We start from the raw sequence: 24136 nt of genomic DNA on the forward strand, positions 1-24136 counted from the left end.
TGGTAGCTCGGTGTTTTGCTATTCCTAAGATGGGTAGCTGGGTTCTTTGCTTTCGGTCAAAGTCTCATTTTGTCCCAGAATTGCGATTTTTCACACCAGGAATACTAGTAAATATTACAAGCTTTCAACGGTAATTGAAGGCAACGTTAACTGATCATGTGGCTTGACACTGGTGAGGCTCCAGAACAAAGTGCTAGTCCGGATAGGTATATCATTTATGACTAGATAGGGTCTAGAGCCCTTGGAGATATGCTCCGCATAATGGTAGCCAGATTCATCATAATGAAATCCATTTTTCTGCTCCTTCATTTCCAGCTTTCTACGCTAACACTATTACCTCCAACCTTGTTGCAATCAGGGTCATTATACCCCGCAGTTTGCTACGGAAATTTTCCTCCAAAAGAATTAAATCTGTTACCTGGACTACTATTGAGGCAGATTATACCCCTAAAAGCATAAAATCCGGGTTTATTGTATAAAATATACCCGTTTAGCCTAGATCCTTCCTCTTCTATTTCCTCGGGGAATTGAGGTGTGAGTTATGGTGATAGAGAAGTTGAGTGCGGGGTCTAGCACGCAATGATAACTGAGGAGAATATCAAGTAACTCTTATTCAAAATAATCAAAACTTTTCACAGCGGATTTCCTGGCTGGTTCTATGATATTCTTGAGTATTGGCTGACGTATTGGGACATGGTCCTACTCTTTTACTGGGTTTCTAGTGAAAGGTGGCCGTCACCTTGATTGGGAAGAAAATCTGAGATTGAACCAAGCAGCAAATCTCTATGATTAAAAGACACTTCGATCAATACCTAGTGGATCTAGCTTGATACCATCCCACATCAAAACTGTCAAACTTTTTTGGCCTGCATTTAGTATACGCTATAAGTACTAGCTTGGAAATTTTCTTGTCTAGTATTCTCTTTACACCCCACAGTTACTCTCTTGAGGCCTGCTCAAGCAAAGCTTGATTTACTAGATTCAAACTTAAATTTAAATCGTACTTCATGAAATCCTAGCCTTGATTCCCCATCTTTTCCCAGTATATAAAGCCAAACAATCCCTCTCTACTTTCTTTTTTCATCACACCTCGAGAAAGTATCCAGGACATTCTAGAACCATAACAAATACTTCAAACCTCTCACAATTCAATCATCCATTGATACAGATCAAAATGCCTAAGAAAAGCAATCAACGCCGGGCAAAGATTGAGGTGCCAAAATTCAACTACGAAGTCAAACCTAAGCCTCCAGCTCCAAAAAGCACCTTCGAATCAAAGCTATGCGAATCCGTCTTTTGCAATGATCTCTGTCGGGACATCGATCATGTGATCAAAGAGGGCACTGTATTAGCTAGCGTCGCGCTAGCTCTTCCCTATATTAAGTACTAGCTTCCCATAGATAATAATGATCAAGAACAATACAACCACAATAGAACTAAGTACTTACATTTATCAACCAAGTTGATACCAACAATCTCATTTTCGATCTGATCTGCTCTCATCTCGAAATCAGAGATCTTACCTCGCTCCGTTGTACTACTCGAAAGTTCAAAGACAGTTACGCAATGGTTCTGAGATCTCATTGGAGTATTCATAAACAACTCTCTCACTACGTCGTCGATACCGATCATTTCAGAGCACGAATGGGAATGCACAATGTCTTTATTACTGGTCAGTTCGCACTGCAATTCTTTGATCGCAATAAAACCGGTGTTCCATTCAAATTACTAGATGGAAGTGATGCAGCAATGGAAATGGTAGCTAGCTCTGGGAATCATGCAGAAGCTTTTGCAAACTAGTTCACTGAGAAAGAGCTCTATGTTTTTGATCCATTGGGCACTTGTATGTGTTGTAGGAAGAACGGAGGCTGTTCAACAGTATGTCTTCTTTTTCCAGCTCCTGAATATATTTACTGATTTTCAATTAGGTAAGACTTTATAAAAGAATTAAAACAGATGGCAGCATCAGACGCATCCAGGTATCATTTCTGGCAAACGAATGGTATCTTAACAAAGGCGGTGACAAAGATTCCATTGGCAATGGTCTATACACGGCAGGCACTCTCAAACATTCACCAAATACGGCCCAAATGAACTTCATCACATGGAATAAAGCTTATTGTCTGTTTCCAAACGCTTTATCTGAACACAGAATTGTCCCTTTCGAAAAGAACGACATCGATCGTGCCAAACCTAACTCTTCATCAGATTATGTCAAACGCGATTGGACTTTAGATACGACATGGAATGCCGAAATGAAACCACTTCCACGAATGCAAGCTGCTTTCAGAAGAATTGGAGATTCGCACACTTGGAAGATCGACTTGCCAAAACTCAAAGTAAATAGACGAGACAAAAAGTTACAGGACGGTCTTATAGAGTGTTCAAAATTTTGCATCGAAGTCCCTGGAAGATCGGCTCATCATCATCATCATCATCATCATCATCATCATCATCATGATGAGCGAACCTCTTTCGAAATACTAGCAACCTGTGACATTTCAAGAAATACAAATACATCTACTCTAGCGCTTGGAAAACCCCAGATTGTTACCACTGGACCCCACTTGGTTCTGACCTTATGGATTAGTTAGGCATGAGGATGTATTCAGAGACTGGATGGAAGCTCTTTAGGATCGATCATACACCACAGTCACATTTGAACCGAATTTTATTAATGTGGCTAAAAGGTTTTATCAAGAGGACAGACTCTCATTTCAATTTTATCGTTACCTCTCAGGCTTATATCGATGGAATAGAGCTATATTTATCAAGGGATACATGTTGAGTAAGCCAACAGCCAGACACCCCTCTTGGCCTTTCTCAAAAAGAAAACACAAATACACAAATACACAAAAACACAAAAAAAGTACAGCATTGATAATTAAGAACAGCAATTCGGTCAAGGTGCAGGTGGCAGGGAGGGGATGGCACAGCTTGAAAATGGGGAAGTACAAAAGAGCAGGTAAAGGGATATTGCCTCTCACGACCACTATCTAGGATGACTGGACCGAGATGATATCTTTGTGGTAGCATTCAAGAAAGCGGTGGAATTGTCGTCTTTCGGATAATAGCCTATACTCCATCATGTTCTTAGAACTTCAGATGAGATGTTATATGATGATGGTGTTCACACGTCTTTTCATTTTGCGATATATTCATTCTTTTGTACAAAGTAGATGGTTCCATAGCACTAGATAATAGAAAGATTGAACGAAATTTTCTGGAAGTATTCGATTTCCTGTATCTGCCCTGGGTATCAAAGATGTATCTCCTCATGATATTATTGTCTCGATACAATCCTCACTACAAAGAAAGTCTATATACACTTACAACAAGATCTCTCACAAAGAAACCTTCAATCACATTCATAATCACATTCACGATCTCAATAATCAAAAGTCCAAAAAGTTCCCGAAAAACAAAAATTTTCATTAATTAGATCCAAAAAAAAATCAAAAGTCCAAAAGCTCAAAAGCCCAAAGAAAAAAAAGAGAATCAGGTTCGCAATCCACCACACGATATGTCAGTAACCCAACAAGCTCTGCGATTTCTCGACTACATCCCATCTCTCGATCTCTTATATCTCCCTAGCACACATATTAGTAATTCTCAGTTTGGGTTTCGTATCGTACTTACCTCCAATACATTTTTTCTCTTGGATGAAAAAAGAAAGAAATGTGTTGGGTGATTTTCAAGCCTTCATGTGGGTGGAGGAGTGAAAGTTCAGTTTGATACTCCAAAAGACGGTCCGTGGAAATGGGTGCCTGGTCCTGATGTTGGGATTGCATGGTATGTGGTTTTTGAGGAGACTTTTGGAGATGGGGAGGGAAGGTTTGGGGGGAGGGGAAGGGAGAGGGGCTTTTATGGGGATAGGGGGATTTGTTCTTGTTTGGTGCGAATACAATAGGATGGATGTTTGAGGATTGTTCTTTGGTTTCTTTGTCGTCAAGGTTCTTTTTGGGTGGGTTCATTGGTGCTGTTGTTTTTGTTGTTAGGAGTTGAGATCAGAAAATCATTGAATCGTTCTTTGTGAGAAGATTTCTTTGTCCTTGGATCACAGTTTGTTTACGAGGCATAAAAAATGTTAATCTGTCAAACTATTCCACACCATTCGAGACCTATCATACCACCAATTCATCTAACTCTTGTGATCCAAGATATTGCACCTTGGCACTCATAGTTTGTCATGCCGTTTTGACATAGCATGATGAAGAATACGTCGTGAATCAAGCTCATTGACACGACATGATTTGGCAATATCCGCATATAGAGTTTGTACACAGAAAATACCAACATAGAGATTTATATTCAGAGATATATAACGAAAAAGATGGAATGACGCCATTTTTAAGGAGATGAATCTATGATAGTAGCATTTTTGAAAGAGGTAGCGACTGCCCAACAAAGAATTGTGATACAGAAACCCAGAATTTTGGCATATTTTAAGCACTCGCACCAGACAGTAAAAATAGACGACTTGAGTAATTTTGCATGTTTGCAATCGGGGAGATAGGTAATAAGTTGAGTGCAGATCTCAACTTGGTGCACGTTAACCAGTTCTTTTTTTGTAGAGGAGTAAGTAAGTTGCTTCAAATTCTTTCTCGAATCCCCGGACAATGAAGAGTGTGAGAACGAAGTTTGAGGAACTTTCTAGTATCTCGACAATGTCTTAGTTGAGCAGATCTCGAGGACTATAAAGATGCTACTTACCAGCAGTTCTTTCACATCTCCTATCACTGATCTCTAAACATTAATTCGTCATTCATCATTCACGACATCATGTCACCCCCTACTACCATAATACATGTATTGAGACACGCTCAAGTACGTACATTCCATGAACGCGTTAGAAATTGCCAACTAATTTCTGGCCTCTAGCACGACGATTCTACGGGACTGTTAACGGATGAAGGAGAGGAACAAGCACTCCGACTTGCTAGCCTATTCTTAAACGAACGATTCTTAATGGCGCAACATATTACCCATATCTTTTGTTCGCCGATGCCTCGATGCCAGCAAACTGCGAAAATAGCCCTCAGAGATGTGATTGCGCGTGGAATTCCGATTTTCACTGTGCAAGAGCTTTCTGACAATAGGGAAGTAGGTCTCTCCTTCCTTTGGAGACACATTAGTCTTCGTGAGAGAAATGAGATTATAATGATAACTCAGGGAGTTGTTCTGAAAACACTCCTCGGTCTCCACAACGTTGGTTAGTTCCCTTCCGCTACCTGTGAGATTAAAAGACTTTGGGTAAAACATGACTAATAGAGTATCGCTTAGTATATCAACCAGAAGAGTTCCCTAATGTTCTCATCAGGAGTTATCTTCTAATCCAAGAGCTTCACTATGTTCCTCGTCCACGATTGCGTAGGGAGAGAGGACCGGTAGATCAACCGCCTGACTACTCGACCGTACACTACCGCATGGCTGTGAAATGTGCCAAAATTTTGGTTAAATACGTACCGATCGTATGGTTCGGTATTAGTGTGATTGGCCTAACGATTTATTTCACAATGCCATCGTCTCAAAGATCCCACTAGTGTTCGTGCACTCGAATTTACACATTCAATCGATATCTAATCTTCCATGATGCAAACCCAATCATCAAACACTTGGACTTTCAAGATCTTCACTCAGTGGCGATGAAATGATATTTCAGAGCTGAAGCCTTGACAATAGACTTACAGTTTCATACATCTATTCTTGTTTTTCTCTGCCTGCTATTTTCTCATTGTACCAATAGAGTTTAGAAGCAACAGCCAATTCAAATTTTAGCAGAATCTCATAGTGACCGATTGAAATTTGATATGGTGAACTTGCAACCGTGAAACAAATATCTCGAGACTAAGACATGATTTGTATGTGCCGGTAGTGTTCGGGAGAATTCCAAGAAAATAAGCTTCAAGATCTCCAGTAGTAAATGGAAACTAACTTATCACCTGTTGCAAAGGAATTGTTGTTATCTTCTCACAATAATGACTTTCAGACTAGAAGTAATGGACGGGTTCGACTGGGCGAGTATAGATCGATGGAATGTTTGATAGTGAGTCGAATTGCAAAGAATATCATGCCGCCTTGTCACAATGTTCTCTAGAGCAAATACTTGGAACTGAGATTTCAGCTTCCTTCTATAAAGTAGTAAAGTACAAGAGAAAACACTCCCACGCTGCAGGATATCCTCACACAGTGACAGTATCATGAACATCTGTCGAGGTTATTATGTACACTCTCTAGAAGCGCGTGGCCATCACATATTCCCCAAGCATGAGACAAAACATGAGGTGTAATTCGGAATGGAATAATGATAAATGAGCAGTACCCAAGTGTGGTATATCTTCTACATAAAGTGATTTCACTCATGGATAGTACGCACGATTTGGTAGAATGATAGGGCAGAAATAAGTGAGGTCCGTGCGCTCTTTCAGCCACACCCTGTACTAAAATATCAGGGTACAGCCACACGTTGGCGCGAAATACTTGGTCGCATTTCTCATCTCAACGCGTTCCTGGCTTAAAAGGAACTCCATCAAATAACCTCAACTTCAATTACAATCCTGATCTCAAGAATCATCAACTCAATCAAGATACCGATTCGCCATTGTGTTTCTCATCGCCTCACCAATTTCCCAACTTAAACTACAACTACACCGCCAACATGACGGACTATTCCCAACTTAAGGTTCCTGAGCTTAAGAAGCTCCTTCAAGAGAAATCCTTGCCTATCTCTGGCAACAAGGCAGATTTGATCGCCAGGTTACAAGAATCCGAGAAAGCGCCAGCTGCTGAAGCTACAGGTACGTTCAATTGAAAAATGCGGTCTAGGAATTGAGAGCTGAAAATTCTTAGCAACAACGGGAGAAGATGAAATCGACTGGGACGAAGACGATGAAAAGAAATCAGCACCTGCAGAAGCTGCGATAGCTGCAGCTGGAGGGAAAGAAGAGATCCCCAACCCGACCAAAGTCCCAAATCAAGAACCTGCGATCGATCCTGCCAAAACCACAGATTTGAAGGTTACTGGAGGCGAAGGTGTTCCAACAGCTGAAGATGGTGCAATCGCAGCCTCGGGTCCTACCACAACTGAAGTCGCACCTGTATCAGAAGCACCCAAACAAGACTTCAGCGCCGGTATTGAGAAGTCTGATGCACAGAAAGAGGCAGAGAAACGTGCTGCAAGAGCCAAGAGATTTGGTATCACAGAGGACGATGAGGCTGCGAAGTTAGCAGAACGTGCGAAGAAATTTGGATTGGATAACAGTAAAATCGTTGAGGGATTGGATAGCGCATTACCGGAAAGAAGACCAAAGAGAGCTCGGGAAGATGGTAGACAAGGAGGGAGAAATTCAAAGAGACCAACACCAGACTCCAGGAGACCACAACAGGGCCCAAGAAATGCGCAGAAGTCTGGTCCAAAACCGCCTGCAGCAGGTCGTATCACCGATAACCCAGCTGAGAAGGCAAAGGCGGAAGCTAGAGCAAAGAGATTTGCAACTGCTGAATAAAGGGACCTACGAAGATGACATAGCTATCTATCGCAACTCCACGATTAGCTAGCGTTCCTGTATACTAGTGATTTTTTTAATTTTCCACGGAATTCAGCGGCTTTAATCATTTACAGAATACTATTGATACGAAACATTTACTCTCTTGTTTTGGATCCCGTGAGCGCTTCAATTTCCCAAAAGATACGTCAAAACAAGCTCTGTCCGTGCATTCAGATCAAGTGCCATTTCCACGGGGCCTTTTGCAATTGTATTTTATCTATTTCAATGGTTTTCAACGTTCAGGCGCAAGGTCCATCCAGGTTTCGGACAAATATATCATTTGAGCATGCAATGGTTGGGATTTAGAATGTTGGGAAGAATAAAAGGAACCAATAATCACTTATGATTTAAGCAAGAGATATAATAGGCACTTCGATAGTGCCAGGGGAAGGTCGATTGAAATCTTGACGTCCAACGATTATCCTTTGAGCTTCCCGAAGGATCTGCACTCTGCATTCGATGGAACCAAGTACCGCGAATGGAAATTCCCAAGTGACTTTTGTAGATGTGATAGGACTCACAGGAGTAGCAGATAAAATGGTAACTATCCGCATCTACACCCATAAAAAGACATGCACACCGATGCCCGGAAAAAAGGCCTCTTGGATCAACATTTTCATCATCCAATGACATGACAGAACCGACGATTTCTCAATTCTCGTACGCCATCGATGTTCCAGACGGAAAAGCGAAATGATAGAATGGAGAGGTGTAACTGGGTTTACAGCCATACATTTCCGCATCACGTTACTGTTTTGGACCCGACGTTAGGGAAAGCTGTACGTCTTCTCGTGGTCCAATGAGAGGGTCGAGAACCCTGCTCGATTGGTATATATCCATCATCCGTGGCTTGGAAATGGTTTGCAGTGCAGGTGCGGTCCTGGGGCCCGGAAAAAGGGTTTTCTGTGGGTGATCTTTTTATCACGTTTGATTCATTGATGGATTGATTGATGTGCTGGATTGAGATTCTCGTTCCCCCTCTCCTCTTTCTCTCTAAAAATAAAAATAAGTTTGAATTTGAATTTAAGTTTTTTTTTCTTTTTTCCTCTCCTTCGAAAAAATTTGATAAATTCGCCTGCCAACGCAGAGCAGAGTATAGAAACCTGTCTAGGTACCTAGAAAGAAAAAATCCATCAATGTCGTGTAGAAGGTTTAGACTACCTAGCCCTAGACCATGGTAAGAATTGTGTCCACGGGTTTCAATATGTGGCGTTTGTATGTTGAGGTCTCCATCGTATCCATCCATATCGTCGTAGCTCATGTACCTCGCCACAGTCCCGATGATTTTCTGCTAAGCGTCGTACGGAGCTGGAGTATGACAACGCAGCGTTTTTGCCTTTGGGTTGTGGGTTTGAGGGCTGCGTTTGATGGGGATTGTGGCTAGGTAAGTAGGTGGGTAGGTAAGTGGGTGGGTAGGTGGCTAGTTAGATTTCAGCTTGTCTGGGAAGGAAGGGATTATGGTTTCTGGATTGGAGTTGTGTATGTAGGTATGTAGGTATGTAGGTATGTATGTGAGATATGTGAGTGTGTATGTGTGTGTGTATGGGGTTCTCAGACCGGTAGGTGGAACGTGAGAGTAGGTATGGATGGATGCTCAGCCTCAACTGCCAACTGTTACTGTTACTTTGGGAGATAATTTGTGCACGTACGTATGTATGGATTGGATTCTTGGGATGGAATGGGATGGAATGGGATGAATGGGATGTTGGGAGTGCAGTTGTGCGGAATTGGAATGGGGATTGGAATTGGAATTGGAATTGGAAATGTGTATTGAGAGTGAGATTGCGATTGGGGATTAGTGTGTTTTTGGTTTGGTTTGTTGATCGTAATTATATTTGTTTGTACTAGGTAGGCTCTCTGGATGAAATAAACGGCACACCGAAAAAAGAGTATTATTTCCAAAATTATCTATTTAAATCCAAAATCAATATTTTTGATCTTGAATTGGAAAGGTCTATTCAGAATCTTATAAATTATAATATATCTTCAGTTTGTTTATTTTATTTTATTTTTCTGAATTGCTATTCAACTCTGAAATAATAATCTTTTTTCGGTGTGCCGTTTATTTCGTCCAGAGTGAGGTAGGTAGGAAAGGGAAGTAGAATTTGCGGTGTTAGGTATGGGTATGGGTATTGGTATTGGTATAGGTAGGTCTCCTTGTATTTATTTACCTAGTGTGTATGTATCGCGTGTGCCGATACGCTTAGATGGGAAATCATTGGGTTGATTGAACTGAACTGCCTGGTGACTTGATATTATTGTTTGTATGTTCAGACGGTGAGATTGCTGGATATTTTGATAGGCAAGTATGTAGATTTAATTACATTGCTGGGCTTAATTGCTAAATGGAATACGTTCTGTACTCTCTTCTCATTTGGATATGTTGTGGACAAGGGTTCACGAGCTAATATGTCATGTATAACTTAGCTAATTGATGATCAAATTATATTGTCGACTGTTGTTGACCACTCGAGTAGTGCGGAAATCGATCCTTCAGGATCAATATACTGATGAGAAGTTTGTATGGTTGAAGATACAGGGAGACGGGTAAAGATGTTCTGCGCTCATCCTACCAGAGAGAATAGCAATGTAGCAATGTAGCAATGTAGCATAGCATGATGATATTACTCCGACGCGGAATGGAAAGGAGAAAGGTTGATTCGAGCCGCTCCGGTGCCAGGTTCACATGTTGAGATTGGGTCTCATAGGCTCGTTCATCTAAACCCCGGATTCTTAGTGTTGAGCCGGTCACAACGTGAGATGATGAGAGGCCAGTTTACGGGGATTCTTGCTGAAAGCAGATATGGTGTACGATGTACGATGTACGAGGTGTGATGTGGGATGTACATACAGAGTAGGCAATACGTAGTAGGCAATAGGTAGTATGTAGGCACCTTAGTCGTCTAGTTAGGAAGGCGCTTGACAACGTTTAGTCCGACACCAACACCAACACCAACTCCCAAACTTCCATGACAACGGACGGTGAGAATGAATGTTACCAGAGTACAATGTTACCAACTTCTTCAAGTAATTATCAGTAAGTTACCAACCAACATAAACATATACGACGATGGACTGGCAGACAGAAGCGCAAAAGCCCCGCTCAATACATGGGCAAAGAAAGAAGAACAAACCAACTGGTGTGCAACAAGCGCGCTTTGGTTTGGAATCTGAGACTCCATCGATATCGCAGTACCTACATGTCAAATATTTCCATCATCATAAGCAGTAAACCAATGGGAAAATTCACAAATCATACCTTCTGGTCACTCCAAGTCGATCCAGTCAATCTATCACGATATGTTATCTATTCTGCTATTATCTACCAATTATCCATTATTTGGGGCTGTCTCGTCTACCAATTAACTATCACTCTGGCCGTCTCATCAATGTAACCTTGTTATACCCGACGAATGATGATTTGGCGTTTAACAAGAAAACTCTTCAATCGGATCTTAGTAACGAGTATGTAAGTGATAGACGGGTGTAGGGTAGGAAATTATAATGGGAAAAAAATAGCTGGGTAGCTAGGTAGCTAGGTATCTGGATAGCTGGGTATGTATATTTTCCAAAGCAATCATCGTCTCCTCACCACTACACCAAGCTGCGTCGTTTACCAATGAATCTGGGAGTGAGGCCCAAGAAGCAGATCATGGCTTTCGAGTACATATCGGCCATTCTTACATGACCGTTCTGCCTTGTCTTTACCTACCTATGTTCCGTTATGCAGATACTCTATTCTAACCCTTACATTTATTACTTACCACCAAACTCCAGAATTGTGATCGTCCGAACGACTCAATTGAGAAGACAACACAACACAACACAACAAGACTGGACTTTTTGCTTTTTTCCTTTTTACTCTTGACTCTTTCACTCTCAACTCTGCTAGTTTGACATCTTAGGCCTCAATTTAACGGTCACTAATCTTTATTCATATGGAGATCTTCGTCTCATCGGCTACTCCAGAGGCACAGTCACATATGCCCATGTCGATGGACCGTGAAAGAGACCCAATCCTTCCGACAAATGGTTGCGTATATGGGACCTCACAACCACGAGAACGCCACAACGCAAGCAAGTACCGGGCATGAACGGAGAATAGCCTATGATAATCATACCATCTCCAGCTTCCGAGGATATCGAGAATTCATGATGACTCTCTCATGTATCTCTCTCCACCGCATACCCAGAATTCTTGGTTCTTTCGCCTTGGAATCGAATTATTGGTACATTCTCCATACATGTGTATGTACTCACACCTACGTACATATCATACCTATCCTGTCTCCTGCTGTGCATATCACAGACCCAAGTTCATTCGTACGCTATTTTATATTGACGTCCCGCACTTTTTTCTGCTCCAAGTGCAACCAAAAATAAATAAATCCAATGTCGAGACTCCATCGAGCTGCAGGAACCAAAACTCCAATCGGCGCCAGTAGTTTATCGCTCGATCGACTCTCTCGACTCAAAAAGTATCGTCTCCATTATTTTGTTTTGACGGGAAAACTATACGGTGACAGTCCCCACACTCTAGGCCCTACCTATCCTATCCTATCCTTTTTCCCGCTAGGTACGACCTTTATTATCAACCACAACGACTGGTAATCCTCCAAAAAATATCCTTAAGAAAATCATCGGCATTTTCTTTCTTCTCTTTTCTTCTTTCTCTTTTCTGCTTTTGTTGCTTTGGACTCTTGAATAGTCAAATTAATCTTTTCGTTGTATTTTTGGGATTTTCCTATAGCTTGTGCTTTGTTTCCATACCCATATACCCTGAGATACCCTACCCTGGCGGTGATCCATACGTTTTTCATTATCCATTTGCTGCCTTCACGTGCTCGAATCCAGATATATTGGATACACACTTAATTCCCTGCCATTACGACCACACCATCTCGGCTTTCCAATATTCCTATGCAATAAAGTCTTCACTGAGACGCAGATCCCCCGACTTGATAATCTAAGAGAGTTGTAAAAAGGTATTATACTTTACGACTTCCTTCATTGTCGGGCACTATACTCACTGGCTTTAGTCTTGAAAAGATATTGACTTTCTCATTGAGAACAGGGTTGTTTTACATATATCATAGATCAAATGTCAAGAATATACCCTGGTCACTGCTTATAACCACCGGTGGATCCACACACACCTTTCCTTGAAGAATGTTACTTGAAGCAAGAAGTCATGGCATCCAACAATATGCAATTTGGTTTACCATCCAGGCCAAATGTTACAGTGTCGCAAAGAAGAGTTCCACGCCAGACCCAGCCACAAGAAGTTAGCAAGCCGAGGGGTATGAGAGATGACAGTGCATACATTAAATCCAGAAGAGAGCAAAGAAGGGCAAATTTGGAGTTAAATCAACAGACACAACTACCCCGGCCGAGTATACGTCAACCGTCGCCAGTACCGAGATCGAAATCCGAGACTGGATCTAGAGGAACGACAGCACCTCTATTGGGGCCTGGAGCTCGTTCAAATGGGGATGTCTCGACCATTCATCTGGTTCCGGCCGTTAATGGAAAAGTGTCTGGAAATGTTTTGAGGAGAAAGCCCTCGTCGATAGCTCAACATGCCGAGTTTAGTCGGCCAACAACGGCTAGGACCGCCAATAGCTCCCCAGCTAATTGGGGACATGCATCTGGATCTAAGCCTACTACCCCAGCTTCAATGAACCCAGGACCTCCACGTATGGAAGCCTCACAGCAAGATCGGAAGGGTTCTTCATCTTCTATCAAGGAAGCACCGCCACGGATTATACCGGAGTTGGATAGATATCGAACGAGACCGGAACAATACCGGGAGGAGTTGAATTCTAAGTTTGGATCCAATATCCCCTACAAGTTAAAGACTCCCGATATATCTCCCCCAACTCCTTCAATGTCTGCAGGGTTTGTGAGTTCGGGATCCAGTCACAAAAGATATAGCGGATATAGTGGGAGTGGATACAGTGCAAGTCCTTCGACAAGATTTTCCGAGTCACCGGGTCCAAGCGCTTATAGTAGAGATACCACTCCTACTTCGATGTCATCGGTTTCGCCCAGTATCTTTGTACCTTTCAAGTCTAGCATTCCCAATCGTCGAGGAAGTAGTCCTACCAGGACGAGGCCACCTGTCACTCGGAGACGCGAGAGTGATGCATCGAATGAGCTCAACAATGCAATCATCGATTCACGTGGGTTGCCATCGTTGCGAGAGTCTGTCAATTCTTCATCGTCTAATTCTACGGTAAAGGCGGATGGGAAAGCTCGGGACAAAGTGCACAAGAAAAAGAAGTCTTTGTCTTCTCTTCCACCTAGTCCACCACCTCGTAAGTCTTCTAATCAGTTTCAGAGGTCGCCGCAAGAAAAGGTGTCACCTACCAGAGCAATCCCAAATCCATCTTACGCAGGATCTATTTCATCTCCGATATCATCGCCTCCAAGGCCATCAGTTCCTTTGATAGAGACGATTGAGAGACCTTCGCCCCCAAGAAGGCCCAGCAGGGATGGTACCCCGGATTTAAGGTCCCAGATTGGAGATTTTACGGTACTTCAGAGCAATTTTACTGGCATGAGGTTTACACACAACAAAAGCAGTAGCGTTTCCTCACAAAGAGCAGCATCATCCCCTCTTCAAACTTCAATGACTCAAGCGTCATTAGAGTCATCCCGGAACCCATCTCCAGCTCCAATCCACCCACTGCATCGTGATCCTACTCCAGCACCTACCGGTCTTGGAATAATCCCAAGCCTCAGGCCGCCTTCTCGAACTCGCATAACTCGCACTCCAAGTCCAAGTGTCGATAGTGGAAAGCATCGTTTTGGACTTTTTGGTCGAAGGACAAAGACGGCCCCTGAAGTGACAACTCTCTCGACGGAAAAATTTCAAAAGAAAGGTCCAGCTGCAGGTACTGGCCATGAAGGGTACACAAGGTATGCCCTACGTGGTCGTACGACTACCAGATCCACTGCCGGTAAGCCGCGAGAAAGAAGTTTGAGTGGAGCTCCAACATCTAAAGATCAATTGGATACCACGGATCCATTTTTCCGGGATCGTATGAGCCCTGTTATCATATCCGGTGGCGGAACTATAAAGGAGAATCGCAACTCTATTGTGGAAGTTGTCAGTCGTTCAGAGAGTAACACCAGTCTTCCTGCACTAGATCAGAATATTTCTCAGACTAGTTTGAGTCAGAAGACGCCCAAAACTATCTTGCAACCATCAGCAATTCCAAAGGAAAATAGTAAGAGGACTTCTGCTATAGGTGCTTCCAAAGTTAGAAGGCCTTCCGAGAGCCAGGATGAAGATGATTCCAAGAAACCATCCATTGCATTCCGAAGATCGATCCAGCGTCTCAATAGTGCGACAACAACTGTAAATGTCCCTCAACAACTGAATATAAAAACAAAAGTTCCTTCATCTTCGATAAGTAGCCTGGATCCTAGCTTGATGTCTGGAGAATCGCAACTAGAATTGGAAGACGAAGCCGAGCGTGGAAGACAGGCCCAACCTAGTAAGCCGGCAAGATTGGAGAAGCGAGCAAGGTCACCACGGAAGTGGAATTTCTTTCATCGGCATGCAACAAAACCAGAGACCGAGATTAAATCTGATGCGGTACCTGTCACTATTGGTAGACAGCCTGTTAAGCCGATACCTCACTACGCTATGTTTGAATTTTCGGATGAGCCAGAAGATACGGATAGCGTGGATTTAGCGGAAATTTTGAGAGATTCAGAGGTGGTAGGACTAACTGATGAGCAATTAAATGAGCTTAGGTTTAGTAATTACAAGGAAAATATCCGACGTATCGAGGAGCTTCAAACAGCAATGGCACCTTCGCTTCCAGAGATGGTTCCAGCAACCATTGCTTTTTCACCACCGGAATTAGTAATGCCTTCATCACCACAAGTTCCTCAGACTCAGTCTGAATCTCAGGTTCAGAGAGAAGTAACGCCTATTCGACCAAGTCGCCTCCAACAAGTTGGTCGGATCCCAAAGGTTGTCTCTGCAAGACCTGAGGCTACATCTCCAATATCTTTCTCGAGACCATTTGCACGATTGAGCACTATACAACCTGCCATGGATTTATCTTCATTTGATGTTGATTCGGTTGCTTTGGGAGCAAGTCCACCAAAGTTTTCTATTCCTGAAACTTACCCAGCGAAATTCAGCAGTCCACCATCGTATCAACGAGAATTTTTATCCTTTTCACCAAGAAGATCTCCTAGGAATAATTCCACAGCTACGACGAGTAGTTCGAGCACGATTAATGGGGCTGAGATTACGGCAATCATCCCCGATCCCGATTCAGCATTAGCAGAAGATGAAGTATGGGACGAATACGACGATTTGATCGAAACGGAGAGTACGACGAGAAAATCTCGCATTGTTTCTACAACATCATCTTATGGTGTTCCATTTCAATATGAAACTTATCAAAGTCCCTCTACTCGTACTATCAAGCCCATGCTTCAAGCTTCTCCTTTTCCTAATCGCGAATTGCCTGAATTGCCACGTCGAAGGTCTGCTATTACCTCTATAGCGTCGAGTTGCTTTAGCATCGATGCGGATGCGACTATGAATGTTGAGGATCAAGATATGTTGAAATCGAATCCGTCGCCAACAGCTCCATCATTCTCTTCCGAATTACTCAAACGCAACGGTTCTATCCATTCAACCAAGTCTCAACAGCTTTCGATAGTCGAATCGAGGAAATCTGGTTCGAGTAATACATCACGAATTTCAGGAGCTAGTCTTTTGAGAATTGAATCTGAAGAAAGTAATTCTCCAATTTCGCAAGTTAATTTGAGAGTGGGGAGTATGAGTGTTAGTAAATGGCTTACTTTTGGGAATGTGTTGTTTAGTCCAGCTAGGGATGAGGTAGGCAATTTGATGGATGGACCCAGGACGAAATGTCATTCCATTTTGGTTATTGATGGACTTGGCAATGGTATGTTTGATCCATATTTATTCCTGGCATGCAACTAATACAAACTAGACGACTGGTCTTTCTATGCCGCAGAGACTTATCCTACTTGTACATTCTACAATCTGTCTCCTACCGCTCCTCCTCCAGCTACTAACACGAAAAATCCCGCCTATCTACTTCCACCTCCTAATCACCGGCAAATTCAATTTTCTCCTCTCAGTAGCACTACCAAATTTCCTTTCCCTTCCTCTACATTCAGTACCGTAATTTTTCGCTTTCCTTCCTCTCTCACGACTCAAGTTTACAATCACATCCTCTCTGAATCTCGACGCGTACTCAAGCCAGGTGGATACATCGAAATTACACTTCTCGATCTTGATATGTTAAATATGGGACCTCGTACTCGTCGCGCTGTGCGAGGTCTCAAAACAAGATTGAAGAATAGGGATGAGGGTGTTGTGTTGGGAAGCTTGGGAGATATGATTCTTAGAGGGCTTGGAGCGAGAGGATTTGGGGATGTGAAGAGTTGTCGGGTGGGGATTCCGGTGGTGGGAGTATTGGAGCGGGTTAGAAGTGGAAAGGAGAAGGAAGTTGAGGAGGTCATTCGACAGAAGGGAAAGAAAGAAGAGAGAAGTTTGGCTGAAATGATGAAGGAAGAAAGTGAATCTGCAGATGAGAGTATCACGCGAATGGTAGCGAAAGTGGGAAGATGGTGGTATGGAAGATGTTATGAAGCTTCTCTACTTGCATTTGAATCGAAAACTAAGATGGAAAATAACGAGAAGGAGGAAGGAGACCCGAAAGAGAAAGAAACAAAAAGCATCTTTACCGATATCAAGGTCTTGGATGAATGCGAGAAGTGGAACGCGAGTTTCAAATTGGTGGTTATACATGCGCAGAAACCGGTAGTGGTTAGGAGGAGAACTAATAGTGTTTGAGTTTTCCAGGTTACTCTTATCAAAAAGACATGATTAATGAATGGAAGGATGGAAGCATGGAAGAAGGGGAAAAATTTAAAAATTTCATGAGATGGTTGGATGGGTGCGAACCCGATTTTTTTGTATACTCGATTTTTTTTCTTTTCATTTTGGATTCGTTTCGTTTCGGATGGAGGTCACCGGTTGGCTTGTTTCTAATGTTGTGCGATCTGAGATTGCGGGTTTAGTGATTTGGGGCTTGGATGGGATGGGATGGATGGGATAGTACGGGGTGAGAAGAGGTTGATGATAAGAGAGCGCAAGGAGATATATGGATTATGAATTATGATGAGTTTATGAAGTTTGCGATTTGTTTTATAAGTTTTTGGGTGGTGGATGTGGTGGTCGTGGGTAGTAATGTTGTTGTGTGGGATGAGGAGAGCTGGGTGGAGATGGGGTGGTTGTGGATGTGGAGAGGGGAAAGGGGAAAGGGGGGAAAGGGGAAAGGGGAAGGGGGAAAGGGGGATGAGGAAAGAGGGAAGGAGGAAGGAGATTGATTGATATTTATCGAAATATGAGAGATGCGAGATGAGAGATTAGGAGAGAGAAAGAGGAAAGAGAAAGGAGGAAGAGAAGTTACTTGATGAGTTAGCCAGGTGTAGATCGATGTATAGGAAAATAAATAAATGAATCAATAAATCGTAAGTCAGATAGTTTATGTGAATGAGTAGAATTGTATCTGAGGTCCTTGATAATCTTGCTTTCTGTGAGGAGTGCTAGTAGTAGTAGTAGTAGTAGTAGTAGTAGTAGTAATAGTAGTAGTAGAATTTGAAAAATCAACTCGGTATTATGTGATCAGAATCAGACTTCGACCTGATTTAGATTAGATATTGATGTAGATATAGATGTAGATGTAGATATAGATTTGAGTTTCAAGCGATTGAGATTCAAGCGATTAGATAGTACTTTTTAATCTTGATGGTTGGAAGGTTGGAAGGTTGGAAGGTTGGAGGATTGGAGGATTGTAGAAGAGTTCTGAGAGAAAGAGTTTTTTTAGGGATAGAGTGGGTGGGTGGGGTGGGTGGTTGTATGAGAATTGCTTGAGGAGGTGGGAGAGGTAACAGTGGTTCGAACTTTGTTTCATCCAGGATAGTATGATAATTGACGCATTGGTTCCTTGCGATGGGGGTCTGCGCCGTATACCAAGAATATAGTCGGAATCTCGCTAACCATAATATCATTTTGTGGTTATTCACTCAGCATCCTTCCACTGACTTGTTATCATATTATAATAGTACTAGTCGTCGGGGAAAAAGAATTCGACGTCTACAAATTCGTAGGGTTTCAAAATTATTATAATACTTAAAAAGAAAAAAGAAACTTCTACGAATCCATCGTCTGAAAAATTTCTTTTTCCCCGACGGCCACTTGGATAGAATAACTATTTTACTAATTTTTTAGTTACACTTTCTATATTATCGATTTTTGATTCCAAATTTTGATTTTTTATAATTTATAATTAAAAAAAAGAAAGATTGAAAATTAGTATCTGTTATTATATTAGAAATTTTAATATAGGAAAAATATTAATTGGATTTTATATTAAAAATCAAATATAAATATTGGACTAAAATCTAGGAATCATGATGATCTAACTGGTCAATAAGACCCTATTAAGCGACGAAGTTTATTTGATATATTCTAGGGGATATTATAACCAAGAGGCATCTGGGCAGAGCCCACGATACACTTAGGAGCGCGCGGAGTAAATCTCACTTTCAAAATAAAACCGTAGCCCTCTTAGCGCAATCATTCACAAAATAGATCTTAGGCTCTTGGGAAAAGAGAATTAGAAAACCGTGACTGATATTATGAAGCATTAGGCATGATCTGGAGACAATTTTACTTTGCTTGCATGGGGTTTGCGGTGAGAAACAATGATGTGATTTATTGCAAGCCTTGTGATTGTAATTTTAGTAATGTCATGATTATATATACAAAGACAGCCACTTCTCAATTCCAGCACAAGCAATCAATGTTTTGACTACCACAACTCATGAAATAATGATAACCTTATAAGTTTATCCGAAACCTGCGGCTTTTCAAGATTTCTTATACTCAGCAAGCAATTCCTCTGGAATTGTCTCTCCACCACCTGTCTCAAGCTTGACTGGAATGCCGTGAAGATTATACTGTAGGAACTACGCATGTTTAATCTAACCATCGAAGAAGATAGATTGTATGGAGGGGATAATACCTGCGGACCAATCATCGTTGATGAGGTTAGAGAAGGTGAAGCGTTTGTGGAGTAAGCATTGGTGACAGTGAGCGAAAGGGCGACAGCGGGCTGCAAACTAACAGCCACAGTTCAAGGATGTTTTGAACGGCAGAAAGGGACTGACCAAACAGCCTCACTTCGCATACCTGTCTCTTGGCCTAGACAAGCCTCACCACTCGTTAGACTCATCCAGCAGAAGAGATTTAGCATCAACTTCAAAGCCGCAGCTCTAGCGGGTTCTTCTACATATGACCATGCCAACCCATCATCCTCTCCATGCTGCACGAAAATCCACTTGCATTTATTTTGCAGTTAGGTATTTACTGATCCCTCCCCTTTATCCTTTCTTTGACGGCTGGAAAAAATGATAGCTGAAACTGACATGCTTTACCGCAGATTGCCATTATCGACATCAACAACTACCAATGACTTATATCATCTAGATGCGCGAATATCCCAGACCTCATCGAAACTAGCTGCAAAAATAACTAGGCAGGGCTGGCAGACTACAATGACATACACAAGCTCTGGGGTGGACCATACCGCTAGTATAGTGGGATGAGGCACAAATGAGATGAATCTACGAACATCGGGGCCTGTCACTTCATATAGGCAGTCTGTGAGGAATCTTCTGGAAAGAAGTATCGTCTCTGTAAACACCGAGCTCGGCTTTGTGTACTTCAACTGACTTTTATACAACGACAGGTTTTTAAAAACGCTATGATACATGCAGTTACCGGTGTTCAAAACCTTGTTCACTCGGAAACCCGAACTCTATCCACCCATTTTTGCCTCGATTACATCGAGCCTCAGACCTTCTCTTCGTATGCTAGACGAACAAGCAGACTTCATAATAGTGTATTGGTACGAAGTGCGGAAGGAACCACTGTTATGTGTTGGCGACGAGGAAAGATTGTGAGTGACAAGGCCGGCTGAGAAGGTGCTTTCGTTGCGGACACTTCCAATAAAGAGACGCAATTTCTAATCCATTAGATGAACGGAACAATGTTGAATAAACTGCTGAGGGTATTTAGCCGGCCTGAGTGAAGGCAACGGAGATACGGGACGAGACTGGATGCTCTTATGGAGAATAATGTTGAGTGTTATATGTTCGTGGCGGAAGTACGATGATGCGGAATCTCCCACGAGCGCCTTGTGTGTACAATACTCAAAACACATATGCCTCTCTGCGCATCGTTTAGCCACACTCTATGCGCCTATGGTCGCGTTCATACATGTCATCTCTATCGCAAATTCTTCCTATGTGTCCTATACCTCAACGACTTCCCCACCCCAAAATGTTACCGAGTTCCGCTTACTAAAGATTTTTGTATCTACAGTGCTACCTAGGTAGGTTTTTGCTTATTCTAAGCTTACCTAAGATTATCCTTGTATACAACAAGTGAAGTGAATAGATGTCGAATGAAGTATCTATTTGTTACGAATGGACGAAATCAAAGGATAGCTACCTAGGTACTAACACTGGAGTTTTAGCAGTGGCCATGAGTACAGAGTATGGAGTACGAAATTATATATTCAGGTTAGCTGGGTGAATCACACGAAGGAATGGCAGCGTTTGCAGAGACCAGGTTTCGATTAGGCGAGCGAGACTTGGCAGAGAAGTCGAGGCTAGAAGCTATATAGGCCAATCATGGCCATTTAATCTTGACTAGATGATCTATACTTTATTAGTACTCATTCACAACTGATGATTGAAGAAATATGACTTGTAGAGCACTAGATTCACTGAGAGCTCACTAGGGATCTGCTGTATACCATCGACTGTACATGGTCCTAGCTCTAAATGAACCTCCAAGTATTTAAGTCTGTACATTTCTTCTCCGCAACATCTACATTTCATTCACATCCTTGATTACGAGAAACAATTCTGTGTTAATATCACTCCAATAAATCATGGCAGGATTAAAGAATGAGGCCATCTCGGGCTCGAATGTTCCGAATATTCCAGCAATCGAGAACGCCAGAGTCATGAAGGATCATGACCCTCCTTTATCTAGCGACAGTATCAACGAGTCTCATCAGTCTATCATGACTGTCGCAAACATGCAAACCACAAACGATTTTCAGGAAGAGATTACTCATGAAAAGCCCGCTACTATCGATGAATCAACCGTCAATTTGGAACTCACTGAAGGACCTCTTGTATGCCCATGGCGCCACACATCACCAAATAACTCGTTCAAGGACGACGCTGCAAATAGTGGAATGTGGTACAAACAGTTTTACCGTAAGAATTTCGTGCCGGGTAAATACCTTTATACTTGGGTCGAGCTTGAAAGAAGATCATCTTATGATCAATTTACATGCTTTCACAGACTTCCATATGAACTACGCAGAAAGATATGGCTTTACGCACTTCCAGATCCTCGCACAATAAGTCTTCATTTGGCAACCGACTCTGATTCACGTATCGTATGGTCCAATGAATTAAACTCACGTCTCATCACCGCAACTCTGTCTTTTGACGATGATTCAAGTGCGAATTTATCACCAGAAAATCTCTTATGGACATGTCGAGAATCCTCCGAGATATTTTTGTAACATTACCACCGTCCTCGAGGAGTTAGACCTGTAGATGGCACATACCATTGCTCACAAGGGGGGACACGACAAGCCGCCTGTGTACGAGTACAGAGCAAAGGCTGGATTGACTCTAGGGTGGATACTCTAGTTGCCGAGAATATCGAGCACACTTTGAACACGCTAGCGTGGCTTCAAAGCCGTCCAGATTTCTCCTCAATTACCAATCTTGCCATCTCTGACACCCCTCTCTACAGAGTTCAAATCGGCTCATGGTGGACGAATACTGTTCCATTTCTCCTAGAAGAGCAATTCCCTAGACTGAAGCACCTGTCTTTGATTGCTAATCATACCCCGGAGGCTGACGGATGGAAATATTCAAGAGGTTATTTCGGTCCTTTGGCAGTTGTAAAAGCAACAGATGTCAACTTCATGAACGAGCTGAATCGTGTCTTACAACTTGAACGACTCGCAACTCCTAACAGATTCGATTTGGATACTGAAAAATTTACGAATTCTGAACACAGGGACAAAGCTCTTGCACATCCAAGGCGCTTGAAAAGACGATTCCTCACTGGAACGAACATGAACTTCTGGAAGAATGTCGAGGTAACTCTAGCTTTTCTGGTACATTGGGAGAAGGACGGAGAGGCTTTGCCCCTTGATGGATTACAGCCAGCATGCGAGAGCCATCATCACTTCACCTTTTCTCTGTATTCCACGAGCCAAATGCACATACTTTGGTGGGGACACGAGTATGTCATTCCAACTTATGAGGACGGAATCGCCAATGGTGAATATTGGGGTATCAGAGAGCTCTTTGATGACTATGAAACATCCGACAGACCTAAATCCTCGCAATGGCCATGGAACTATGGAAAGGATATAGTAGTTAGTAGGGGAGGCTGTTGGGTCTAGAAGCAGCGATAGCTAGGCGATGATTCTATTCAAACATCGAGAATCACAATGTTTGACAGTTATCTGACCTATTAATAGGCCACATATCTAAAGCGTTTATAATCAATAGACAGTTCTCTCTGAGTCTTCATATCCAAGCTAGCTTATAATTCAAAATACAAATGCGCATTATCAATTTCTCTAGAGCTAGCGCTGATACTGTGAAGTCTTTTCATTCATCAGTAGTGCCTTTTGAGTGAACTATTAATGTAGTAGTATATCTGAAATTCCTTGGGAAATGATCCTGTAACTCCAAAGTCAAAAGTATTAAATAGATACAAAGTTACCACAAAACTGCCATCATAAATTGCAACACTCGAGCTTGCGTCTCGGGTAAAGAGCGCTTTGTTAGTCTTGTACGATTGATCCTTTCTCTTCTTTTATTGAAAGAAGCATCCAAAGGCTTCACCTACCAGTTTTTCAATCTGTCAACCCAAGAACAGGTTACTCGATACACTAATGTGCGGGCATGTGTGGTTATATCCACGTTGGATTTCGTGACGGTACCTAGTAACAGCTGAGAATATCATAATTTTCAACTCTGTGTCTGGATATATGAAAGGGTGGTTAGGATCTTTCTTTCTTTCTTCGTACATTCGGATTTGTGACATAATGCTTCTGTGGTTTTTGAGCCGCGGTCATTTCGGGAATGTGAGGGGTGGTCAGCTAATAACTAGTCGTTATCTTGGCCTGAGCTTTGGGTATGCCGATGTTAGCTTTAGGATGTGGTTTCTCTCGATAGCAATGAGGTTAATATGTGTGCACCGGAAGCTGTATGATTTATGTCTGAAGATGTTGATTCACGTGTGGGTTAAGGTAGAGCGATTATCATACTACTGTGTAGTGATTCACCTATATGATAGAATATTATGAATCAATGAAGTCGATAAAATGATTGGCTCTAATATTCGGGTGAGTTTAGAGATGATGGGATGGTCTTAGAGCAGTATGAACCTAATAGCTGGCTCGAACCGGCGT

The 24136-nt window shown here is 42.2% G+C and overlaps 5 protein-coding genes across 5 annotated transcripts; all 5 read left to right on the forward strand.

Annotated features, from left to right (window-relative positions):
- Window positions 1–1566: 1566 nt before the first annotated feature.
- Window positions 1567–2594, forward strand: EAE97_003879 (uncharacterized protein; the record flags this gene model as incomplete). The annotated part of the gene is made up of 3 exons (XM_038874391.1): window positions 1567–1758; window positions 1801–1878; window positions 1929–2594. The coding sequence occupies 3 exons, from the start codon at window positions 1567–1569 to the stop codon at window positions 2592–2594; spliced, it is 936 nt and encodes a 311-aa protein (XP_038735000.1).
- A 2188-nt stretch (window positions 2595–4782) lies between these two features.
- Window positions 4783–5217, forward strand: EAE97_003880 (uncharacterized protein; the record flags this gene model as incomplete). The annotated part of the gene is made up of 2 exons (XM_038874392.1): window positions 4783–4827; window positions 4882–5217. 2 exons carry the CDS (start codon window positions 4783–4785, stop codon window positions 5215–5217), a joined length of 381 nt encoding a protein of 126 aa, XP_038735001.1.
- Window positions 5218–6658: 1441 nt separating this feature from the next.
- On the forward strand, window positions 6659–7505 carry EAE97_003881 (uncharacterized protein; the record flags this gene model as incomplete). Its single annotated transcript, XM_038874393.1, has 2 exons — window positions 6659–6797; window positions 6850–7505. 2 exons carry the CDS (start codon window positions 6659–6661, stop codon window positions 7503–7505), a joined length of 795 nt encoding a protein of 264 aa, XP_038735002.1.
- A 3913-nt stretch (window positions 7506–11418) lies between these two features.
- Window positions 11419–17839, forward strand: EAE97_003882 (uncharacterized protein). The gene is made up of 3 exons (XM_038874394.1): window positions 11419–12532; window positions 12587–16486; window positions 16535–17839. The coding sequence occupies exons 2-3, from the start codon at window positions 12739–12741 to the stop codon at window positions 17401–17403; spliced, it is 4617 nt and encodes a 1538-aa protein (XP_038735003.1). The 5' UTR covers window positions 11419–12532; window positions 12587–12738; the 3' UTR covers window positions 17404–17839.
- Window positions 17840–21574: 3735 nt separating this feature from the next.
- EAE97_003883 (uncharacterized protein) lies at window positions 21575–23119 on the forward strand (the record flags this gene model as incomplete). The annotated part of the gene is made up of 2 exons (XM_038874395.1): window positions 21575–22218; window positions 22249–23119. 2 exons carry the CDS (start codon window positions 21575–21577, stop codon window positions 23117–23119), a joined length of 1515 nt encoding a protein of 504 aa, XP_038735004.1.
- Between the last annotated feature and the right edge of the window lie 1017 nt (window positions 23120–24136).

Source organism: Botrytis byssoidea, assembly GCF_014898295.1.
Source record: "Botrytis byssoidea strain MUCL 94 chromosome Unknown BBYS_006, whole genome shotgun sequence".
Classification (NCBI taxonomy): Eukaryota; Fungi; Ascomycota; class Leotiomycetes; order Helotiales; family Sclerotiniaceae; genus Botrytis; species Botrytis byssoidea.